Source organism: Saccopteryx bilineata, chromosome 1 (genome assembly GCF_036850765.1).
Source record: "Saccopteryx bilineata isolate mSacBil1 chromosome 1, mSacBil1_pri_phased_curated, whole genome shotgun sequence".
NCBI lineage: Eukaryota > Metazoa > Chordata > Mammalia > Chiroptera > Emballonuridae > Saccopteryx > Saccopteryx bilineata.
In genome coordinates this window covers 399,654,286-399,672,128 of record NC_089490.1, presented here as the reverse complement: position 1 = coordinate 399,672,128, position 17,843 = coordinate 399,654,286, and the positions used below count along the sequence as shown (strand labels likewise).

The 17,843-nt window shown below is 54.3% G+C and overlaps 2 protein-coding genes across 2 annotated transcripts; one reads left to right on the top strand and one right to left on the bottom strand.

Annotated features, from left to right (window-relative positions):
• The first annotated feature begins 1,398 nt into the window (after positions 1-1,398).
• Positions 1,399-2,653, top strand: GPHA2 (glycoprotein hormone subunit alpha 2). Its single transcript, XM_066251969.1, has 4 exons — positions 1,399-1,446; positions 1,778-1,880; positions 2,028-2,212; positions 2,324-2,653. The coding sequence occupies exons 2-4, from the start codon at positions 1,784-1,786 to the stop codon at positions 2,423-2,425; spliced, it is 384 nt and encodes a 127-aa protein (XP_066108066.1). The 5' UTR covers positions 1,399-1,446; positions 1,778-1,783; the 3' UTR covers positions 2,426-2,653.
• PPP2R5B (protein phosphatase 2 regulatory subunit B'beta) lies at positions 2,650-11,167 on the bottom strand. The gene is made up of 14 exons (XM_066251968.1): positions 10,819-11,167; positions 9,940-10,389; positions 8,974-9,170; positions 8,313-8,414; positions 8,062-8,154; positions 7,805-7,935; positions 6,630-6,689; positions 6,422-6,530; positions 5,866-5,919; positions 5,742-5,792; positions 5,507-5,626; positions 4,206-4,333; positions 3,838-3,939; positions 2,650-3,430 (listed from the first exon to the last, which is right to left on the bottom strand). Exons 2-14 carry the CDS (start codon positions 10,136-10,138, stop codon positions 3,283-3,285), a joined length of 1,494 nt encoding a protein of 497 aa, XP_066108065.1. The 5' UTR covers positions 10,139-10,389; positions 10,819-11,167; the 3' UTR covers positions 2,650-3,282.
• Between the last annotated feature and the right edge of the window lie 6,676 nt (positions 11,168-17,843).

Here is a 17,843-nt window from a genome sequence, read left to right as displayed (position 1 = left end):
TGATTTATCTGTCAGACGCTGGAAGGTTCCCAGGGTGAGTGGGAACGTTGGGGCTGGAATGCTCAGGTCCCTTGGAGCCCCCTTGTTTGGCTGCCTTTATCTGGGTGGGGAGAAGGGAAGTGGTGGGCTACTATAAAGGGTCAGGGCCTGAGGAGAGCAGGACCCAAGGGGGAGCCGTTGCATGTCAGGACTGGAGAACTAAGGACAAGATGCAGTTCACCCTGTGCCCTACCGTCCCGAACATGGCCGGCTTTACAAAGCTGCTGAAGGGCCCGCTCCAGAATCCAGAGATTCGAGGGCCGGCTGACTGACTAGCTTACTGTGAAGCCTCAGCAAAGCCACTTTGTCCCTGGTTCTCATTTTCTCATCTGGAGAACGAAAGGGTAGGATCTGATGAGCTCTCAAGTGCCTCCCACCAGTTCTGCCTCTGAGCAGGTCAGTGAGGCAGTGGCCCTGGGTTACAGGGGGCTAGGCACGCCAGGCTTCCTTCTCCTTCTCATTGCCACCCCACCCCAGCTCCTGCAGCTACTGTTAACTACAGGATCTTCTTCTAACTGGCTACAGTCTTGTCCCAACTGTAACTTAGCACCATGCATGGACAGAAGATCTGGGGTCCCCACCAGCACTGACATGAACTAGCTGCGTCAGCTTTCGTTCCCTTCCTTCCCTGAGCCTTAGTCACCTCGCTGGGAGAGCAGAGCCGGAGCTGGACTACAGGATGGGATCTGCTGGGATTGACAGCTCAGGCTCTTCCAGGTCCCTGTGGTTCCAGGGACAAGGAGGGCCCACTCTAGCTGAGCCCAGGATGAGAAGCCCTCCACCTGACATTGAAAGTGAAGCTCTGAAATGGACTCAGAACCCTTCCCTCCCTCCTGGCTCTGCCACCAAGCACCTCTCAGGAGGCTGCCACTGGTGTCATTTCCCTTGTCCCTAAGAATCTCCTCCCAGACCCTCCCCTCCGCAATGGATTAGAGACAGGCAGGGCTGAGTAGTTTAGTAGTTTTACTGTTGGGGTGGCGAGGCCCTTAGTACGAGGGAGTCCTGTGCAAGGCCACACGGCAAAGAGAATCCAGGTGGCCACAACCCAATCCAGTCTTGGGCCCTCTCCCCCAACTGCACACAAGCTGCCCACTCCACCAGACCCTGGGCTTTCTTTCCCCCACACCTCACTTCCCCCAGCCCTGCCCTGACAGCTGTTAGACAGAAGGGAGCAGAAAGCAGCAGGAGTCACTCTCCTAGGACCACACCTCTGACAGGAGCAGGCTCTCCCAGGTGGGATTGCTTGGAGGCTCCAGGGAGGGCAGCAGGCCTGAAAGCCGATCTCCAAGAGGGCGGGGCTCCCAAATGCTGGCAGATAAAAACCCAGAGAACCAGCACCATCTGGAGACCAGCCGCAGGCACAAGGAGCCACTCAGCAAGCCACTCAGTTCCTGGACCTTGGAAGCGGTAAGCCCCTGAGGCAAGAAGAGCCCTGGGAGGGCCTGCCGAAGGCAGATGGGGTCCTGCAGGCCAAGATGGCAGATGGAGGGAGACAGATGTTTGTGCTCCAGATGGTGGGAGAAATGCAGGGGGAAGTCACCACCATGGGCTGACACAAGTCACATCCAGAGGCAGCCGCCCACACTGACACCCACCCAGAGATGCCCCCTGGCCTGCCTCACCCCGGTCAGATAGGCCAGTCTACTGGCTCCTTCACCTGGAGGCAGTAGTATTTACAGAACTCCCCCTTCCGCCTGCACCCTCATCTAGAGACATCTGTCTTCCCACTGTGTTTCAGATTCCCATGGCAGACCCCCAAACCCAGCTCTTCTGCCTGCTGTTCCTGGCAATCACTGAAGGCTGGGGTCGGCAGGTGGCTATCCCCGGCTGCCACTTGCACCGTGAGTAACCCTGGGTGCAGGGAGCTGGGAGGGAGCAGAGAGCTGATGCACTGGACAGAGGGGCAGGCAGCACCCTTGAGAGAACAGGCAACGAGCTGGGTAAGCCTTCGCACAGGCACCATCCACCGCTCATCTGTCTCCTTCTAGCCTTCAATGTGACAGTGCGAAGTGACCGCCAGGGTACCTGCCAGGGCTCCCATGTGGCACAGGCTTGTGTGGGTCACTGTGAGTCCAGTGCCTTCCCTTCCCGCTACTCTGTGCTGGTGGCCAGTGGCTATCGACACAACGTCACCTCCATCTCTCAATGCTGCACCATCAGTGGTCTGAGGAAGGTGAGGGGGCCCAGCCTCATGGTGGCTCATAGGGCTGGAGGGGACAGAGCAGACGGGGGTCTACAATGGCCTGAGAAAGAGGACTAAAATACAGGTCCTCCTCTCCCACAGGTGAAAGTGCAGCTGTATTGCGGGGGGGACCGGAGGGAGGAGCTGGAGATCTTCACCGCCAGGGCCTGCCAGTGTGACATGTGTCGCCTCTCACGCTACTAGCCCACCCTCTCTGGGCCGCCCTCCCCTTGGTCAGAGAGACTGAGTTGGAGTACAGCCCATGTATCCTGAGCCTCACTGAGGACAGCAGCTTCAGCCCTCTTAAGTCTGTGCTTGTCACCTCGTGAGAAGGCAGTTCCTGCCTCTCCCCCGCCTGCTGGCCTCCTAACCAGTCTCATCATTGCATGGCCCTCTTCGTCCCCACCTCTTAATAAAGCAAGCAGTCCTTGAGTGTCTTGTCTTTATTAAGTCTACCCCCAGCCAGGGGGAGGGGGACAGACCATGGTAACTGTGACCCCCACCTTGCCCCAGGACACGGGGAACTGCTTCTGCCTGTGCCCTCACCCCTCCCCCTGCCCAATAAATAAAAAGGGGACAAGAAAGTACAGGGTGAGGGAGGGGAGAGAAGGAGAACGCCCCAGGCCCAGGACAGTGTCTGTGTTGGGGTGAGCAAGGAAGAATAAATAGACCATGGATCCCATGGTGGGTGAGGAAGGACCTCGCGCTGGCACGAGGTGGGACATGAGGAGCTGAGTCCCATTGCCCTAGGCCGGGAGCAGGGGAACCTGCCTGCAGACTGGAGCCCAGCTTTCTGGGGCAGGGAGATCCCTGATGGCAGCTTCCTGGTCAAGCTTGCCCTGGTCAAGTCCTGCCACAAGGGCCCGCGAGTTCTGTTGCCAGGACCACCATCTCCTCCCCTCTCCCCACAGCGAAAGCTGCCCACGCTGGGCCAGGCAGGGAGCCCTCCACCCACTCTGGCGAGGCCAGGGGCAGGTGTGTGTCTCTCTGGGCCCCTGGGCAGGAGCGGGGATGGAGGGGCTGACAGCTCTGGGTTTAGTTTCTTCCCTTTGATGGGATCTCTAGCTCTGGCCCCCACTGGTGGCCACCTGGGGTGTAAGGCGCTGGAGGGGGGCCTCTTTGGCCCCCTGAGTCCCCTGTAATCGGCGTAGCCGTAGCTCCTCCAGGCCTTGCCACAGCTCCTGACGTTCTAGGGCCTTCTGCTGCTCCCTGGGGAGAGAGGGTGAGGCAGCTCCCCTGCCTGTGGCCCTGACTACAGTCCAGCCTCCCTCACCGCCACGCCATCGGTAAAGGGACTCTGTGGGACCCTCTGCTCCTGGAAGAGATCACTGAGGAGACTGGTCATGGAGCAGGTGGCTTAGCCTGGCTCTGAGAGGCCTGGCCGACGGGGAGGAAACTCTGGGGAGTCAAAGCTCCACACCTGGGAGGGCACGTGGGAGAATGACTGGAGAATGCAGTGGGAGCTGGGCATGAATGGCCCAGCACTAGGCCAGGAACCTAGCAGGGACTTTAGAGGTCCCTGTGGGGTCCTCCGCTTAGGTTCCCTCCGGCTCTGAGAAGCTGGTCCCTTTCTGCCTCGCTCCCCCTCCCTCCAGGACCAGCCCTTCAACACTCACTGCTGCTTTTCCAGCTTGTAGGAGGCTGTGAGTTCATCAAACAGCTTCCCATTCATCTCCATGAAGGTCTTGAGCACATTGTAGATCAGAGATACGATGGTTCTTGGCAAGTCAAGGGAGGGGGTGAGGAGATGAGAGCAACTTCGGTTTGGCCCCACCTCCCTCTACATCCCTGCCTGTCCCTGTGCCCCAGACACAGCGTGCCGGCCTGACCAGCACCGACACTGCCCTCTTCCCACCCCTCCGCCCCCCACCTCAGCCCTCTCCAGAGGCCTTCCCTCATTCTCTCTAGCCAGGAGCAACCCCGACCTGGGCCGGCTGACCCTGGACCCAGCTTCTGGGGACCAGGTGAAGGTCTGGACACTCACTGATTCCAGTGCTCCTTGGAGACCTGGTAGAGGGTCCCGAACACAGCAGGCAGCACAGTGTGGCAGTTGTCCTCAATGAGGCTCAGGATATACTCATTGTTCCAGAAATACAGAGCCCGCTCTGCAACCTGGGGCAGCGAGGTGGCAGTGTGAGCACTGGCAGTGGCTTCCCTGCATGTGCAAGGGCTGGTACCCACCCCTCCAACCCCAGCGCACCCTGCCCTCCACACACCCATCCTCAGGGCTCATCTGACCCACTGGAGGGAGCAATGTGACAAGGAGGAAAGAACACTGGATTCGGAGTCCACTGCTCAGGGTTGAATCCTAGCTCCACTGCACATTGGCCACATAACCTGGGGCAAGGCATTTAACCTCTCAGTTTTCTCATCTGTAAAATGGGCCCAGTAATAGCTACCTCCCCAGGGCTCTTGTAAGAATCAAATGAGGTGTATTCAGCTGAAGTACCAGAACCACTGAGAAAGAATGGACTTCCACCAGGTTATGGCTCATAAGAATGGGAGAAAGGCCTAACCGGGCAGTGGCACAGTGGATAGAGCATCGGACTGGGATGCAGAGGACCCAGGTTCAAGACCCTGAGGTTGCCAGCTAGAGCCCAAGGTCGCTAGCTCCAGCAAGGGGTTACTCAGTCTGCTGAAGGCCCACAGTCAAGGCACGTATGGGAGAGCAATCAATGAACAATTAAGGTGTTGCAATGTGCAACGAAAAACTAATGATTGATGCCTCTCATCTCTCCGTTTCTGTCTGTCTGTCCCTATCTATCCCTCTCTCTCTTGATGACTCTGTCTCTGTAAAAAAAAAAAAAAAAAAAAAAAAAAGAAAGGGAGAAAGTCTCCACACACAGGTAGAACACTAGTTATAGCCAGCTTCACTAGGTGCGGAGTCCTGGCTGGGCCCTGAAGTGGGACTAACAAAATTGAGGGCCACTGAGAAAAGGAGAGAAGTGGTAACAACCCATGTGGAGCGCATTTCCGATCACCAAATATGTTTACACTGTGATCTCTAAAGTCCTCGTCACCACCCTGTGAGGAGATCCCTGTTGGCCCCCGTTAGGATGACGAGGCTTCCTCACACTCACAGTGGCAAAGTGATTTGCCCAAGGCCCCTCAGCTACTGCAAGGCAGATCTGAGGTTTGACCCAAGGTCTTCTGACCCTAAATCCAGCATCTCCCCATTATCAAACCCAGGAGGGTCCAAAAGAGAGAGGGAGCTGTGTTAGGTCAACTGGCCAACCTTCCTAGTCCATTCTCCAACTCCCACCCTCACCTGTCCCCAACCTGTACCTGGAAATGGGGGCTGGACACACAGCGGGCCACCTGCTTGAAGAGGGGCTCCTGGATCTTCACAAACTGGGAGGGCTCAATGACATCAAGAATCTCTTCCATCTCCCCCAGAAACATTACCTGGGGGTGGAGGGACACATAGGGTCACCGCCCATCTCCCGACACACACCTGCATGCCCTCGGAAGCTAAGTTTCCCAACCTCCCTCCAGTGGTCACCACAGCCCTCCTGCATACCTCCTTCTGGGTGCAGGTTTTTGGCCAGTATTTGAGCAGCCCCCGGATCACCTGTGGGAGTTGGAGCAGAAAAGAGTTAGACCTGCAGGAAAGGAGACTTGCCTCTTCCCCCAGAGGTACTCACATGCTCTGTCAAGGTGGCATCCTTTTCCAGGAACTGCACCACACAGTATGCCAGCTGTGGGGGGTGGAGAGAAAGAAGACGGGGTCAATGGGGCCAGGGCAGGCTGCCGGACGTTGGCTCACTTACGGTGTCTCCTCTCATTCACCAGGCCTTCACTGACTACCTCCTAGGATGTACCAGGTACTCTGCTCGCTGGGTGGTGACACAATGATCTCACAGGGGTAATATTTAGCAAACTAGTCCTTACAAATTTTACAGAAGGTTCCACGATAGAACTCTGTATCACAATCTACAGGAATATAGAAGGAGGAGAGTTTATTCCTGCCGAGGGCATGTTAAGAGGGATGGGACTAGGACGGCTTCACAGACCTGATGTCTGAGATCCTTAAAGAGCACTGGGAATACTCTAACGCAGATGGAACAGAAGGAGTAAAGAGAAAGAAGGTGAGAGAGGATCCCATGACTTCATGTGATTGAAGCCAGAGTGTTAGGTTGACCAAGATGGCTGACCTGACTCTGTCAGCTCTCTCTGTGCAGGGCCAGGCCTGGGCCTTACCTGGGCATGAAAGACAGACAGCGACTTAACGGAGTGCAGGGGAATCAGGACCCGAACCAGGAACTGCTTGTGCTCTGTCTTCAGGGGCAGCGCAAAGCCGTTGATGATGCTGAGGAGGGGGCAGGAGAGAGGAGGAGGGCTCAGGTGACTGGGCCTCAAGCCCTCCCCCGGAATGCTGATGCTCTGGCTGAGGCCCAGGGAGAGTCACCTTCCTAAGATCTCCAGCAGCTCAGCCACGCCGTTAAAGTGTTCGAGTTCATAGATGAACCTGCGGCAGGAAGATAAGGACGCAGAAGTGCTCAGGGCAATCGGAGCAGGTCCCGCCCCTCGCAGCCACCTGCCTGCCCACTCAACCGTGCACACTAATCCAACTCTCTCCCAACTCAGAGGCCATGCCCCCTTCCCAATACCCTAAACCAGGCCCCTCTGCGACCCACACCCACCTCTGAGTCGCCCTCAGTCCGGCCACTGGTGCCACTCTGGGTCCCAGCTCAAAGCCCTCCTCTATGGAGCGTTCTGACTCACCTCGTCCCCAGACCCTAACCCTCACTACCTGGTCCCCCTCCAGTCAGCAGGCACCTAGCCTGCATTCTTCACTCCTCAGCCTGGTCAACCAAAAGAATGACAGACACTTCGAGCACCTATTCTGTGCTAAGTACTTCTCAAAATGATCCTGGGAGGCAGGGCTTATTAGATCCATGTACAGACGAAGAAATTGAGGCTCAGTGATTCAATGAAACTTGCCCCAAAGTGAATTAGCAGGGGATTTAAGGGACTCCAAGCTGCTGGAGGACAGAGACCATGTCTCACCTGTTCTGTGGTTCATATGGTAACGATAAAAGCTAGTATTTCAGCGTCTCAGCCTGGGTCTGGGCTCTGCACTCAGTGCTTTGGAGGCACGCCTCATTTCATCTTGATGATCGTCCCTGACTTATCTATCAGTCCACTTTAGAGACGAGGAAAGTGGGAGGGAGCTTCAATAACTTGCCCAAGCACACTCAAATGTTTGAACCAAACTCAGATACAGGTGTCTAACTCCAGAGTCAGTCTCAAAAACAAGGCCATCCAGCTTTGGTGCTCAATACACATTTAACAGAAAGAATCTTCCTATAGGTCCTTACGGCTGAGCACAATAAGGGTCAAAAGGTTTAGATCCTAGGCCCCCTGGACTGGCTTAGTTTCCACCAACAACTTCATCTCTCTTGGCCTCTATTTCTCTATCTGTAAAATGGAAATAAAGAACCTTCCTCTGCTGACCTCACAGGCTTTGAACGATCAATATGATATAATATGTTGCCGGGAATGAACGTGGGCCCCCCAGCCTGGAAACCCTTCCCTCCGGCTCCTCCCCAGGTCCCGGCAGGGCAGGCCGCGGGCACCCACCTGAGGAAGATGTGGCTGCACTGTTTGCGGATGTAGGCCCGCAGCCCCAGGAACTTGCCGTAGACCCGGTGTAGGATGGTCTTGAGGTACTCACGCTCCCGGGGGTCCTCACTGTCAAACAGCTCCAAGAGCTGTGGGACCCAGGGTCAAGGGTCAGGAGAGAGACCAAGCCCAGGTTTCTTCCAGCCTCTCCCCGTGCCCCTCAGGGAGCCTGCCCCTGCCCCATGGCACCCCCCAGCCTGGGCTTCCCACTTCACCATCAGAACAAACTTTTGATCCACGTATCTCTTGGCCACGGAGGGCTGAAAGTCTGGGCTCTCCAAGAAGCGCAGGAAAAACTCATATACCAGCTGGGGGAGGGGAGAGGCAAACAGTGAGTTCCGCAGCAGACCCTCCGACCCACCCTGCCCTATGGGCCTCATGCATCAGTCCAGGGCCTACGGAGACCCTCGTCCCTGTCCTCGGGTCTCTCTGACACTCGGATCCCTGCCTCCCCCAGCCCTCAAACCTGCAGATGTGGCCACGAAGGCTCGAGGTTGGGCTCATCCTCTTCAGGGTCAAATTCTGGGTTCTCACTGGGCGGCAGGGTCCGGAAGATATTCACTGAGATCTGAGGAACAGCGGGAACCTTAAGGAAGAACCCTCAGAGCCAGAAGCCAGGGCACCTCGTCCAGAGTTCTAAGGGGCCACAGCACGTGGTCCAGCAAGCAGTTCACTCCTTGGCAATCATGACCAGAACACATAATTCACGGAAGCCCGGACCAGGGGCTAGGGCCCCACGGGTAGACAAGACGTGTCCTTGCCCTCTGTCGGGTACCGTCCCGTGGGGAAGATAAGATGGAAGGCAGTGCAGTCTACAGACACTCTAGCTAGCACAAAGGAGACTTCTAGCTTGGGCGTTGAGAGAGGCTTCGTGGAAGGAGCAGCACCCAAGCCAGGCCGTGGTGGTGAGGGGCAGGGGCGGGAGGGGGCAGTGCCCACCACGCCTGAGAGCGCAGAGGTGCCGGGTAGGCCAGGCCCAGGGGCCACTGGAGGATGGAGAAGGGAGGGAAGCTGCAGGACTTGAGGCCAAGCAGAAGGGTGGATTCAACCCACAGGAGCCCACAGGCAGGCCGGCCATGCTCCTGCACCCCCTGAAGCCTCCCCCAGGCCGGTTCACTGGGGCTCACCATGCGGATAATGTCTGGGTAGACAGGCTCGATGAGGACCCCCCGGGTGCTCCCCACACACTCCACCAGCTCGTTGAGCGCTGCACGCTTCACCTCCTTCCCCTTCAGGTCGGCCACGCAGTCCAAGAAGTCAAACATCACCCCACACTGGGCCAGCTTCCGGCTCAGGAGCTCGTGTAGCTCAGAGGCTGGCACATCTGGGGAGGAGGGGGGCACTGAGCCTGGGCCCAGCTGCCATGGCTCTGCGCAAGGGCAAACCTCCCTAATCCTGGGGCAGCGTCCCCTGCCCCCAGACCCCTTGCTCTTGTGCCCTCCGACTGCTGCAGAGAGCAAATAGCTCCTGTTCTGTCCCCATTCCTGTGGGGTAAAGAATTTGTCTCTTCCTCCTAACCCAGCCCCAGAGGGCCTGAGGGCCTGTCTTTAAAGCAAGATAACAAAAACAACAAAAAACACGGATTAAAAAACAAAGCCAGGTGACAGACCCCAAATACCTGGGCTTTCCACAGGTGACCCAAACAGCTCCTGCCTCCCGCTCCTGGGTGGCACAGCAGTGGGGGGAAGGTCAGAGTTGAGATCTCCAGGGTGCTCTCTGGCTTAGCCAGTCAGGCCCTGTGGCCCAGGGGTAGGGGACTGCATGGTGACCGCGGGGAACCACACTGAACACCTGCTCCAGGACCCTGGCAGTGCCTGGGCTGTTAGTAGCCTCCTGGAACACAGGCTGTGGGCCCCACCCTTGGCCCGGGTCTGCCCCCCGGGGTGGCGCCACCTCCAGATGCCCCACCTCCGAGGATGACAGGCCAGTCAGGCCATGCGTCAGCAGGGAGGGCTGGAGGGTGGGGGTCAGCTCCGATGGTGGAGTCCCTGGCCTGGACGGGGCTATCCAAACTCCCTCTGATGGCAGCTGCCAGCTGCTTTTCACTACCCCTGCAGCTTGGCGGCTGTACCCTGGCAGCCGGAGGGACTCACCTTTGAGCAGGGGCAGTGGAGTGAGCTCCTGCTGGTTGCTCTGATAGCGGAACTGAGAGGAACTGTGTGAGCGCCGGGGCCGGGCCCTGCGGAGGGAACGGCGGGAGAAGCCATCCACTTTGTCAGGTGGGGGCACAGGCGACAGCCCCGGGGACGAGGGGCTGGTGGGGGTACTTGCAGGAGGCAGCTTCGTCTCCATGACAGCCAGGCAGCAGTTAAGCCTTCAGAGACCCCAGGGTTCCCGCTGGCCCTGGAGGATGCTGAGTGAGGCTTGGCTGACTAACTTGGGCCCATCCTGGTGGTGGTGGAGGGTACAACCACAGTCTTGGGCCTCCCCCCCAGGGCCTTCGGCAACTGCCAGTCCTGGGGGGCAGGCAGGGTAGAGAGGAGGATGGCTCAGACCTCAGGTCCTTCCTTGGGGTCACGAAGAGTCCAGTTAGGTTTCCCACCCTGGCTCATTGAAAATGAAGTCAGGGCAGAGAGGTCAGCAAGAAAGAGAGAGAGAGCCTGTCAGTTTTTTCCAGGAAAGACAACGTGAGAACGAGTGCTGCTGAGTGCCCTCTCGCCTTTCCCTCCTACCCTTGACCCAGACCCTGTATCCAGGGGCAGCCCCTTCCCATGGGGGCCACGTCCCTCCCCTCTCTGACTGAATGGCCTTAGCCTGCCCCTGCCCAGAACGGGGTTCCCGCACCTCAGCGCCGGCCCCTAACAGAATGGGGCCCCGTTTCTGCACCACTACTCCTAGCCACTAGGGACTTCCCCGAGAAGGGGACCCTGTCCCCATGCCATCCCCCTTCTAGAACCAGCACCCTCCCCCACCTCAGCTCCTCCTTCCTCGCCCCCCAAAATCTCGTCTGCCTCTCCGTGGGAGACACTCACTTCTCAAAAGCCCAGACTTTGGGTCCCAGACCCTAGGGACTGTTGGTGGGGAGGGGGCGGCTGTTCAGAGCTCCTGCACAGCGGTTCCGCTCCGGGTGCTGGGCGGCGGCGCTCCTGGGTTCTCTCTCGGGCTCCGAGGGGGCCGGAGCATACCCCAGCTCAGCCCCGGGTCGGGGCGCGGGCGCTCGGCGGGCTCAGGGCTGGACCGGGCAGCGCGCGGACCTCTCCTCAAGTCTTGGGACCCGACCCGGCGCAGCGCGGCGCCGCGGGAGCCCTGGCTCTGTGCGTCCCGGCACCCGCCGCCCAGCTGCTCAGGATGACATCAAGTCACCTCCCCCCTCCAGGCCTGCACCTCCCCGCGGGCAGGGGGCGGGGGGGGGCTGCGTCAGGAAGTTCCCGGGGCAGCTGGGAGATGTAGTCTCCGCCCCGCTTAAAGGGGGCTGCCAGACCAAACGGGGAGCCTCTGTGGGCAACCCGCGACAAGGATGAAATAGAGTGGGATGGGGTCCAAATGGTGCTGGGCTCCTAGGTTCCGAAAGGGAGACTGCATAAGGAGAGAGGAGGACTCTAGAGTTTGCATCAAGAAGCTAGGAGTGATGAAAGGACACTTACTTCACTTGGAATCCAGCACTGGGCTGGTTAATGGTCTGCAGTAAGCCAGTGCCTGCTGGGAGGGGTGTGGCACACAGGAGGCTGCTGGGAAATGCAGTTCATCCTCAGGCCTGCAGTCCCCCTCCCGTCCTTTGCTGTCTACGGTGACATCATGGGCTGGGGTTTAAAGGGCCAGCCTTGGATTGGCAAAGCATCAGAGCAAGAGGTGCTCCCTGGCACTGCCAGCCTCCCCTCTCTGGGCAAGCTGGACCCCCTGAACAGACCTCCCAGCCCTCTGGGCCCTAAGATGTGAGGTCTTTTATTCAAAAGCCTCTGCACAATATCCAAAACACAGGTGGTATTCCCGGAGTTGTGCATTCCTACCAGAGGTTCCCGGCCTGCAGTCCCCTTGGCCCCTTTCTAGGACCTTGGACTCCAGTTCCCTCTACCTCCTGAGCGCCATCCCCCTACACTACACTGTGAAATTGCCATCCAGAACTTTTGCCTGGATGAACAACTGGTCCATGCGAGCAGCAGGAGTGGGCAATGAGACCAGACGAATAAGTCAGGGAGGGAACTGAGGGCTGGGCCCTTTGCAGTGTCTTCCCCACCATGCCACCGTGCCTTAGGCCTTGGTGACCACTCAGTGCTCCAGTGCAACCACCCAGCCATCTTCCCTGTTGCATAGGGAGCCTGGCCCCCAAAGGTGCCCACCTGCTAGAGCAACAGAAAGCCAAAGCTAGGATCCAGGACCATAACACTGAAGGCCTTGCCCAAGGTCACAGCCTTTTTTTTTTTTTTTCCTTTTGAGAGACAGAGAGAGAGAGAAAGCATCAACTTATGGTGGTGGCACTTCAGTTGTTCATTGATTGCTTCTCAGATGTGCCTTGACTGGGAGGCTCCAGCTGAGCCAGTGACCTTTGGGCTCAAGTCAGCAACCATGGGATCATGTTAATGATCCCATCCTCAAACCAGGGACCCTGCGCTCAAGCTGGCGACCTTGGGGTTTCGAACCTGGGACCTCAGCATCCCAGGTCGATGCTCTGTCCACTATACCACCACTGGTCAGGCCACACAGCCTATTATCGAAAGCTGGGAACAGGGACCAGACCCCAATCTCCCAGCCTAAATCAGGACGGTAACATCTCCAGGCTTCCTAGGGGTAGTGTACTAGACCCTCAAGGTCAGGCTGATAGTGGAGGGATGGTATCTTGTACAAAGGGGGTGCTCAGTTTGAGAATTGAGGGGCTGGAAGGGTTGAAGACAGACATAAGACTTCCTGCAAGAAGTGGTATATGAACTGGGTCTCAAAATAGACATTATGTTACCTGAGAGGTACGGATGAAAAAAACTTTTTATCACCTTTATTGAGATATCATACACATTCCATAAAATTCACGTGTTTTGTTGTTTAATTGGTATAGAGCATTCGTTTTGAAGGATGAAAAAATTCTGAAGAATGGTTGCAAGCAATGTGACTATACTTAACACTACTGAATTTTACACTTAGAAATGGTTAAGATGGTAAAATTTATGTTATGTGTATTTTACCATAATTTAAACAAAATAAAAAGTCAAGGCCTTCCACTATGGACCAAGTCAAAAGTTACATCCCATTCTTCAGTGATCCTTTCCAAACCGAGGGAATTCCCAGAGGGGAATTCCGGATCCCACCAAGGGAACTCCCAGAAGGGGCTCCCTTGGAGTACTCATCCCTGAGCCCCTGAGGCCTAGAACTCTCACCTTTTGCCTGATGAGTTCCTACCTAATCTAATGTGGGGAGATCCTCAAGAAGCCCCACAAAGGCTGGCCCTCCCCTGTTTCTTTCTATGGGGAGGTACCCTGGCCCCATCTTTCCCCCAGCTCCTTAAATTCTCCAGGATCCAGTCGTCTGGTAAAAGCTCCCTGATGCAGCGCCCAGGATCAGTCTATTTGTTGGGGCTGCTGAATCTAAAACAGGACCTGGGACTTCATCCCATAAACACCCCTTCGTGGTCTCCAACACCACCTTCTTTCCTAAGAGAATATCAAACGCTTTATCTTGTATTTTTTCCTCTCATTCAGCTCCTCCTCCAGGTCTGGGCCAGCCTCTGGGATCGTTATGTCTTGGAGTTGAATTTCTGTGGAGCTCACAGTGTTCTGTCTGGAGGAGGTGGCAGGAAGGACCTTTGTGTCCCTGTCCCTCTGAGTCCTACCTATTCCTCTGATGTGGCGCAGACACTGCATCGTGTCCTGGCCACAGAGGGAGTCAGATGAGGACTGAACACATAAGCACCCACTCCTAAGAGACAGGTGTGGCTCCTTGTCAAGTCACAATGACGGACGGACATGAGTGCAGCTTCATTAGAGAGAGGCTAACCTGGGAAGCTGCCACCCCAGTTTGGGGACCTGAATACTGGGAACAGTCCTGTGTCCTCCACCTTTGCATATGGTGCATGGTATTCCTACTGCAGGGGAATGGTCATCCCTCTAAGACTGGACACAAGGGCAACATTTCCTCGTCTCCAGAATACACCCTTGTAAGCCCACTGACTTTGGGAGGAGAAGTGATGTTTGTTTGCTCACTCACTCCACAGGCACTTAGGCACGCAGCCTGTTTTCCTCTCCTGTAAAACGGGGATATTAATAGTGTCTCTCTATGAGCAGCGGTGAAGAGCAGATGAAGTAATGCAAGAAAGTGACAAGAAGTCCAGGGCCCAGGACATTACACAGGCTCAATACATAATGTCTATTATTTATTATTATTAATTTAATAAACATTCAATGAACATAAAAGTACACTTGGTCTGTCATGGGGGGAAAGCAGATCTCTTGAATCATTCCATAAGCATTTTCTTTTTTTTAAAGTACCTTTTTTAAAATGTACTTACTGATTTTAGAAAGAGGAAGGGATAGAGAAACAGAGAGAAAGAAACATCAATTTGTTGTTCCACTTATTTATGCATTTATTTGTTGATTCATGTATGTACCCTGACTGGGGATCAAACTCACAACCTTGGGTTATCAAGTCAATGCTCCAACCAACTGAGCTACCCTACCAGGGCACCATAAGCATTTTCTTTTTTTTGTTTTTGTTTGTTTGGGGTTTTTTTGTATTTTTCTGAAGCTGGAAATGGGGAGAGACAGTCAGACAGACTCCCGCATGCGCCCGACTGGGATCCACCCGGCTCGCCCACCAGGGGCGACGCTCTGCCCACCAGAGGGTGATGCTCTGCCCCTCCGGGGCGTCGCTCTGCAGCGACCAGAGCCACTCTAGCGCCTGGGGCAGAGGCCAAGGAGCCATCCCCAGCGCCCGGGCCATCTTTGCTCCAATGGAGCCTTGGCTGCAGGAGGGGAAGAGAGAGGCAGAGAGGAAGGAGGGGGTGGGGGTGGAGAAGCAAATGGGCGCTTCTCCTATGTGCCCTGGCCGGGAATCAAACCCGGGTCCCCCGCACGCCAGGGCACCATAAGCATTTTCTGAGCAGCCATCCTATTAGCCTGCCTCCTTGAGTGAGGCTTTCGCAGTGTCTCCCAAAATTTTCCTTAAGGCTACTTCTCAGTACCTTCCGGGAGTCCTCCTGCCTACTAATCCAATCCCAGGTTACAAGGGCATGAAACAGGCTCACAGTTTCACCAGGGAGCAGTGACTTGCCTGAGGCCATATAGAACTGGACCTGGCATCCACCTCCCTGCCCCTTGGCTAGGGCGGTTACCCTTGCTTCGGGCTGACTTTTATTTCTTTCAATTTATTTATTTATTTATTTATTTATTTATTTATTTATTACAGGGACAGGGACAGACAGACAGACAGGAACGGAGAGAGGTGAGAAGCATCAATCATCAGTTTTGTTTTGTTGTGACACCTTAGTTGTTCATTGATTGCTTTCTCATATGTGCTTTGACCATGGGCCTTCAGCAGACCAAGTAACCCCTTGCTCGAGCCAGCGATGTTGGGTCCAAGCTGGTGAGCTTTTTTGCTCAAGCCAGATGAGCCCGCGCTCAAGCTGGCGACCTTGGGGTCTCGAACCTGGGTCCTCGGCATCCCAGTCTGAAGCTCTATCCACTGTGCCACTGCCTGGTCAGGCATTATTTTTTTCTTACAGAGTGTTGGGCAGATAAAATGTATTATGCTCACTTTGTTAAAGAGGCCGTTGCCCAGGTGATATTAATGTGTGTTGAGAATCCTTGTAGCCTGGGGCTTGGTTTTGGGATTAAGCCTTTCCCACCCATTTTGATGTGGGGTGGTACAATCCAATCATGCCTCAGAGAAGTGACTGTATTAGAGACTTTCCTATTTTGTATATTGGATTAAGGGTTTGGATTTCTACACTATAAAATAGGGACGGAGCGGGACCTTGCGCTCTTGGTTCCTGAGATTATCATTAGAAGAGAGAGCAAAGGAGAGCAGAGAAAGGCCACGTGGAGGAGGCCAGGAGAAGCAGCCAAGATGGCGGAGTGCTGAGTGAGATGCCAGTTTGTGTAGAGTTTGTATTTGGGATAAGGAAGGAGATGGGGAACTGAGGAGAATAAGGCTGGTGAGCTAGAAACCTTTGATTCTAGGAAACTCGGATAAGTCAGTGGCTTTGTGAGCACTGAATGTGACTGGGTTTTGGAGCCCAGTGTGTATTTTTACTTGCCCGCCGGGTGCAAGCTAGGATTAAAGACTATGGCCCATCAGTTTTTGGCTCCGTTGTTTCTTTACCGACTGTCCGAATCCAATGCGAACCTGCATGGGCCAGAAGGCTGCTGTGATAGTGGCCCTGGCCTTGCCTCCTGGCTTTACACAGAAACAGAGAGAGAGTCAGAGAGAGGGGTAGATAGGGACAGACAGACAGGAACGGAGAGATGAGAAGCATCAATCATTAGTTTTTCGTGCGACACCTTAATTGTTCATTGATTGCTTTCTCATATGTGCCTTGACCGTGGGCCTTCAGCAGACCAAGTAACCCCTTACTGGAGCCAGCGACCATCCACTATGCCACCGCCTGGTCAGGCTTAGTTTATTTTTATTGATTGATTTTAGAGAGAAATACAGACTTGTTGTTCCACCCATTCATACATTCACTGGTTGATTCTTGTTTGTGCCCTGACCAGGATTGACCCAGCAACCTTGGCATATTGGGACAATGTTCCAACCAACTGAACCTGGCCAGGACCAGGCTGACTTTTGCCATTAGATTGCAGTTGAGTCCCTCTCCCTAGCAAGGCTAAACTGGAATTAAAATTATCTCTGGTAAGGTGACCAACTTTTTTACAATGAAAAGAAGGACAAAAATAAATTGAAGAAAACTATCGTAAATAAAAGAAACATTTTATTCATTGCAACAATAATACACTATACTATGATAAATGCATAATAAAAACATCTGTAATATTTTATATTGTAATTATGCTTATATGCCTATTAATTTTTTAATAATAATTATAAGAAAAAAGTACTCATTTAGATACAAATACGTCACATCACACGCAATGGACTGACTGCATCAATCGAATACGGACATTTACAGATTAGTCTTCCAATATCAAAAAGGAGGACATGGCCTGGCCTGACCAGGTGGTGGCGCAGTGGATAGAGCATCGGACTGGGATGCAGAGGACCCAGGTTCAAGACCCCCGAGGTCGCCGGCTTGAGCGCGGGCTCATCTGGTTTGAGCAAAATTCCACCAGCTTGAGCCCAAGGTCGCTGGCTCCAGCAAGGGGTACTCGGTCTGCTGAAGGCCCACGGTCAAGGCACATATGAGAAAGCAATCAATGAACAACTAAGGTGTTGCAACGCACAATGAAAAACTAATAATTGATGCTTCTCATCTCTTCGTTCCTGTCTATCCCTCTCTCTGACTCACTCTCTCTGTAAAAAATAAAAAAAATGAAAAAAAATTTTTTTTAAAAAGGAGGACATTTTTTGAGGGAGGATGGAACTTACAAAAGGACTGTCCTCCCTAAAGGAGGGTGATTGGTCACCTTATCTCTGGGTATCTCTTAAGTCACAAATGATGTGACAGGACTTGCATAGCCAACCCTCTAGAGCAGAATTCTGCAAAAATTTTTTGTAAAAGGCCAGAAAGTAAATATTTTAGGCTCTGGCTGGGTAGTTCAGTCGGTTAGAGTCTTATCTCAATATGCCAAGGATTTGAGTTGGATCCCCAGTCAAAGCACATACAAGACTCAACTAATGAATACATAAATAAATGGAACAACAAGTAGATGTTTCTCTTCCTGTCTCTCTCAATTTAATGAATAAAAAATTAAAATGAAATAAAAATCAACCAATCAAATCTAAAAAAATATTTTAGCCTTTGCAGGTCTGTCTCAAGTACTCATCTCTGCAGCTGTAGCAAGAAAGCAGCCCTAGACCGTACTTAAATGAGCGTGACTGTATCACTGAAACTTTATTTGTGGCCACTGGCATGTGAATTTCATATGATATTCACATGTCATGAAATCTTACTCTT

Excerpts from the sequence above, each read along its gene's own strand:
- GPHA2 (XM_066251969.1), top strand. The coding sequence starts at position 1,784 with ATGGCAGACCCCCAAACCCAGCTCTTCTGCCTGCTGTTCCTGGCAATC. Across the intron at positions 1,881-2,027 it reads CCCCGGCTGCCACTTGCACC|CCTTCAATGTGACAGTGCGA; the intron begins GTGAGTAACCCT and ends GTCTCCTTCTAG. Across the intron at positions 2,213-2,323 it reads CCATCAGTGGTCTGAGGAAG|GTGAAAGTGCAGCTGTATTG; the intron begins GTGAGGGGGCCC and ends CCTCTCCCACAG.
- PPP2R5B (XM_066251968.1), bottom strand. The coding sequence starts at position 10,138 with ATGGAGACGAAGCTGCCTCCTGCAAGTACCCCCACCAGCCCCTCGTCC. Across the intron at positions 7,936-8,061 it reads ATCAAAAGTTTGTTCTGATG|CTCTTGGAGCTGTTTGACAG; the intron begins GTGAAGTGGGAA and ends TGGGTCCCACAG. Across the intron at positions 3,940-4,205 it reads TCCAAGGAGCACTGGAATCA|AACCATCGTATCTCTGATCT; the intron begins GTGAGTGTCCAG and ends TGACTTGCCAAG.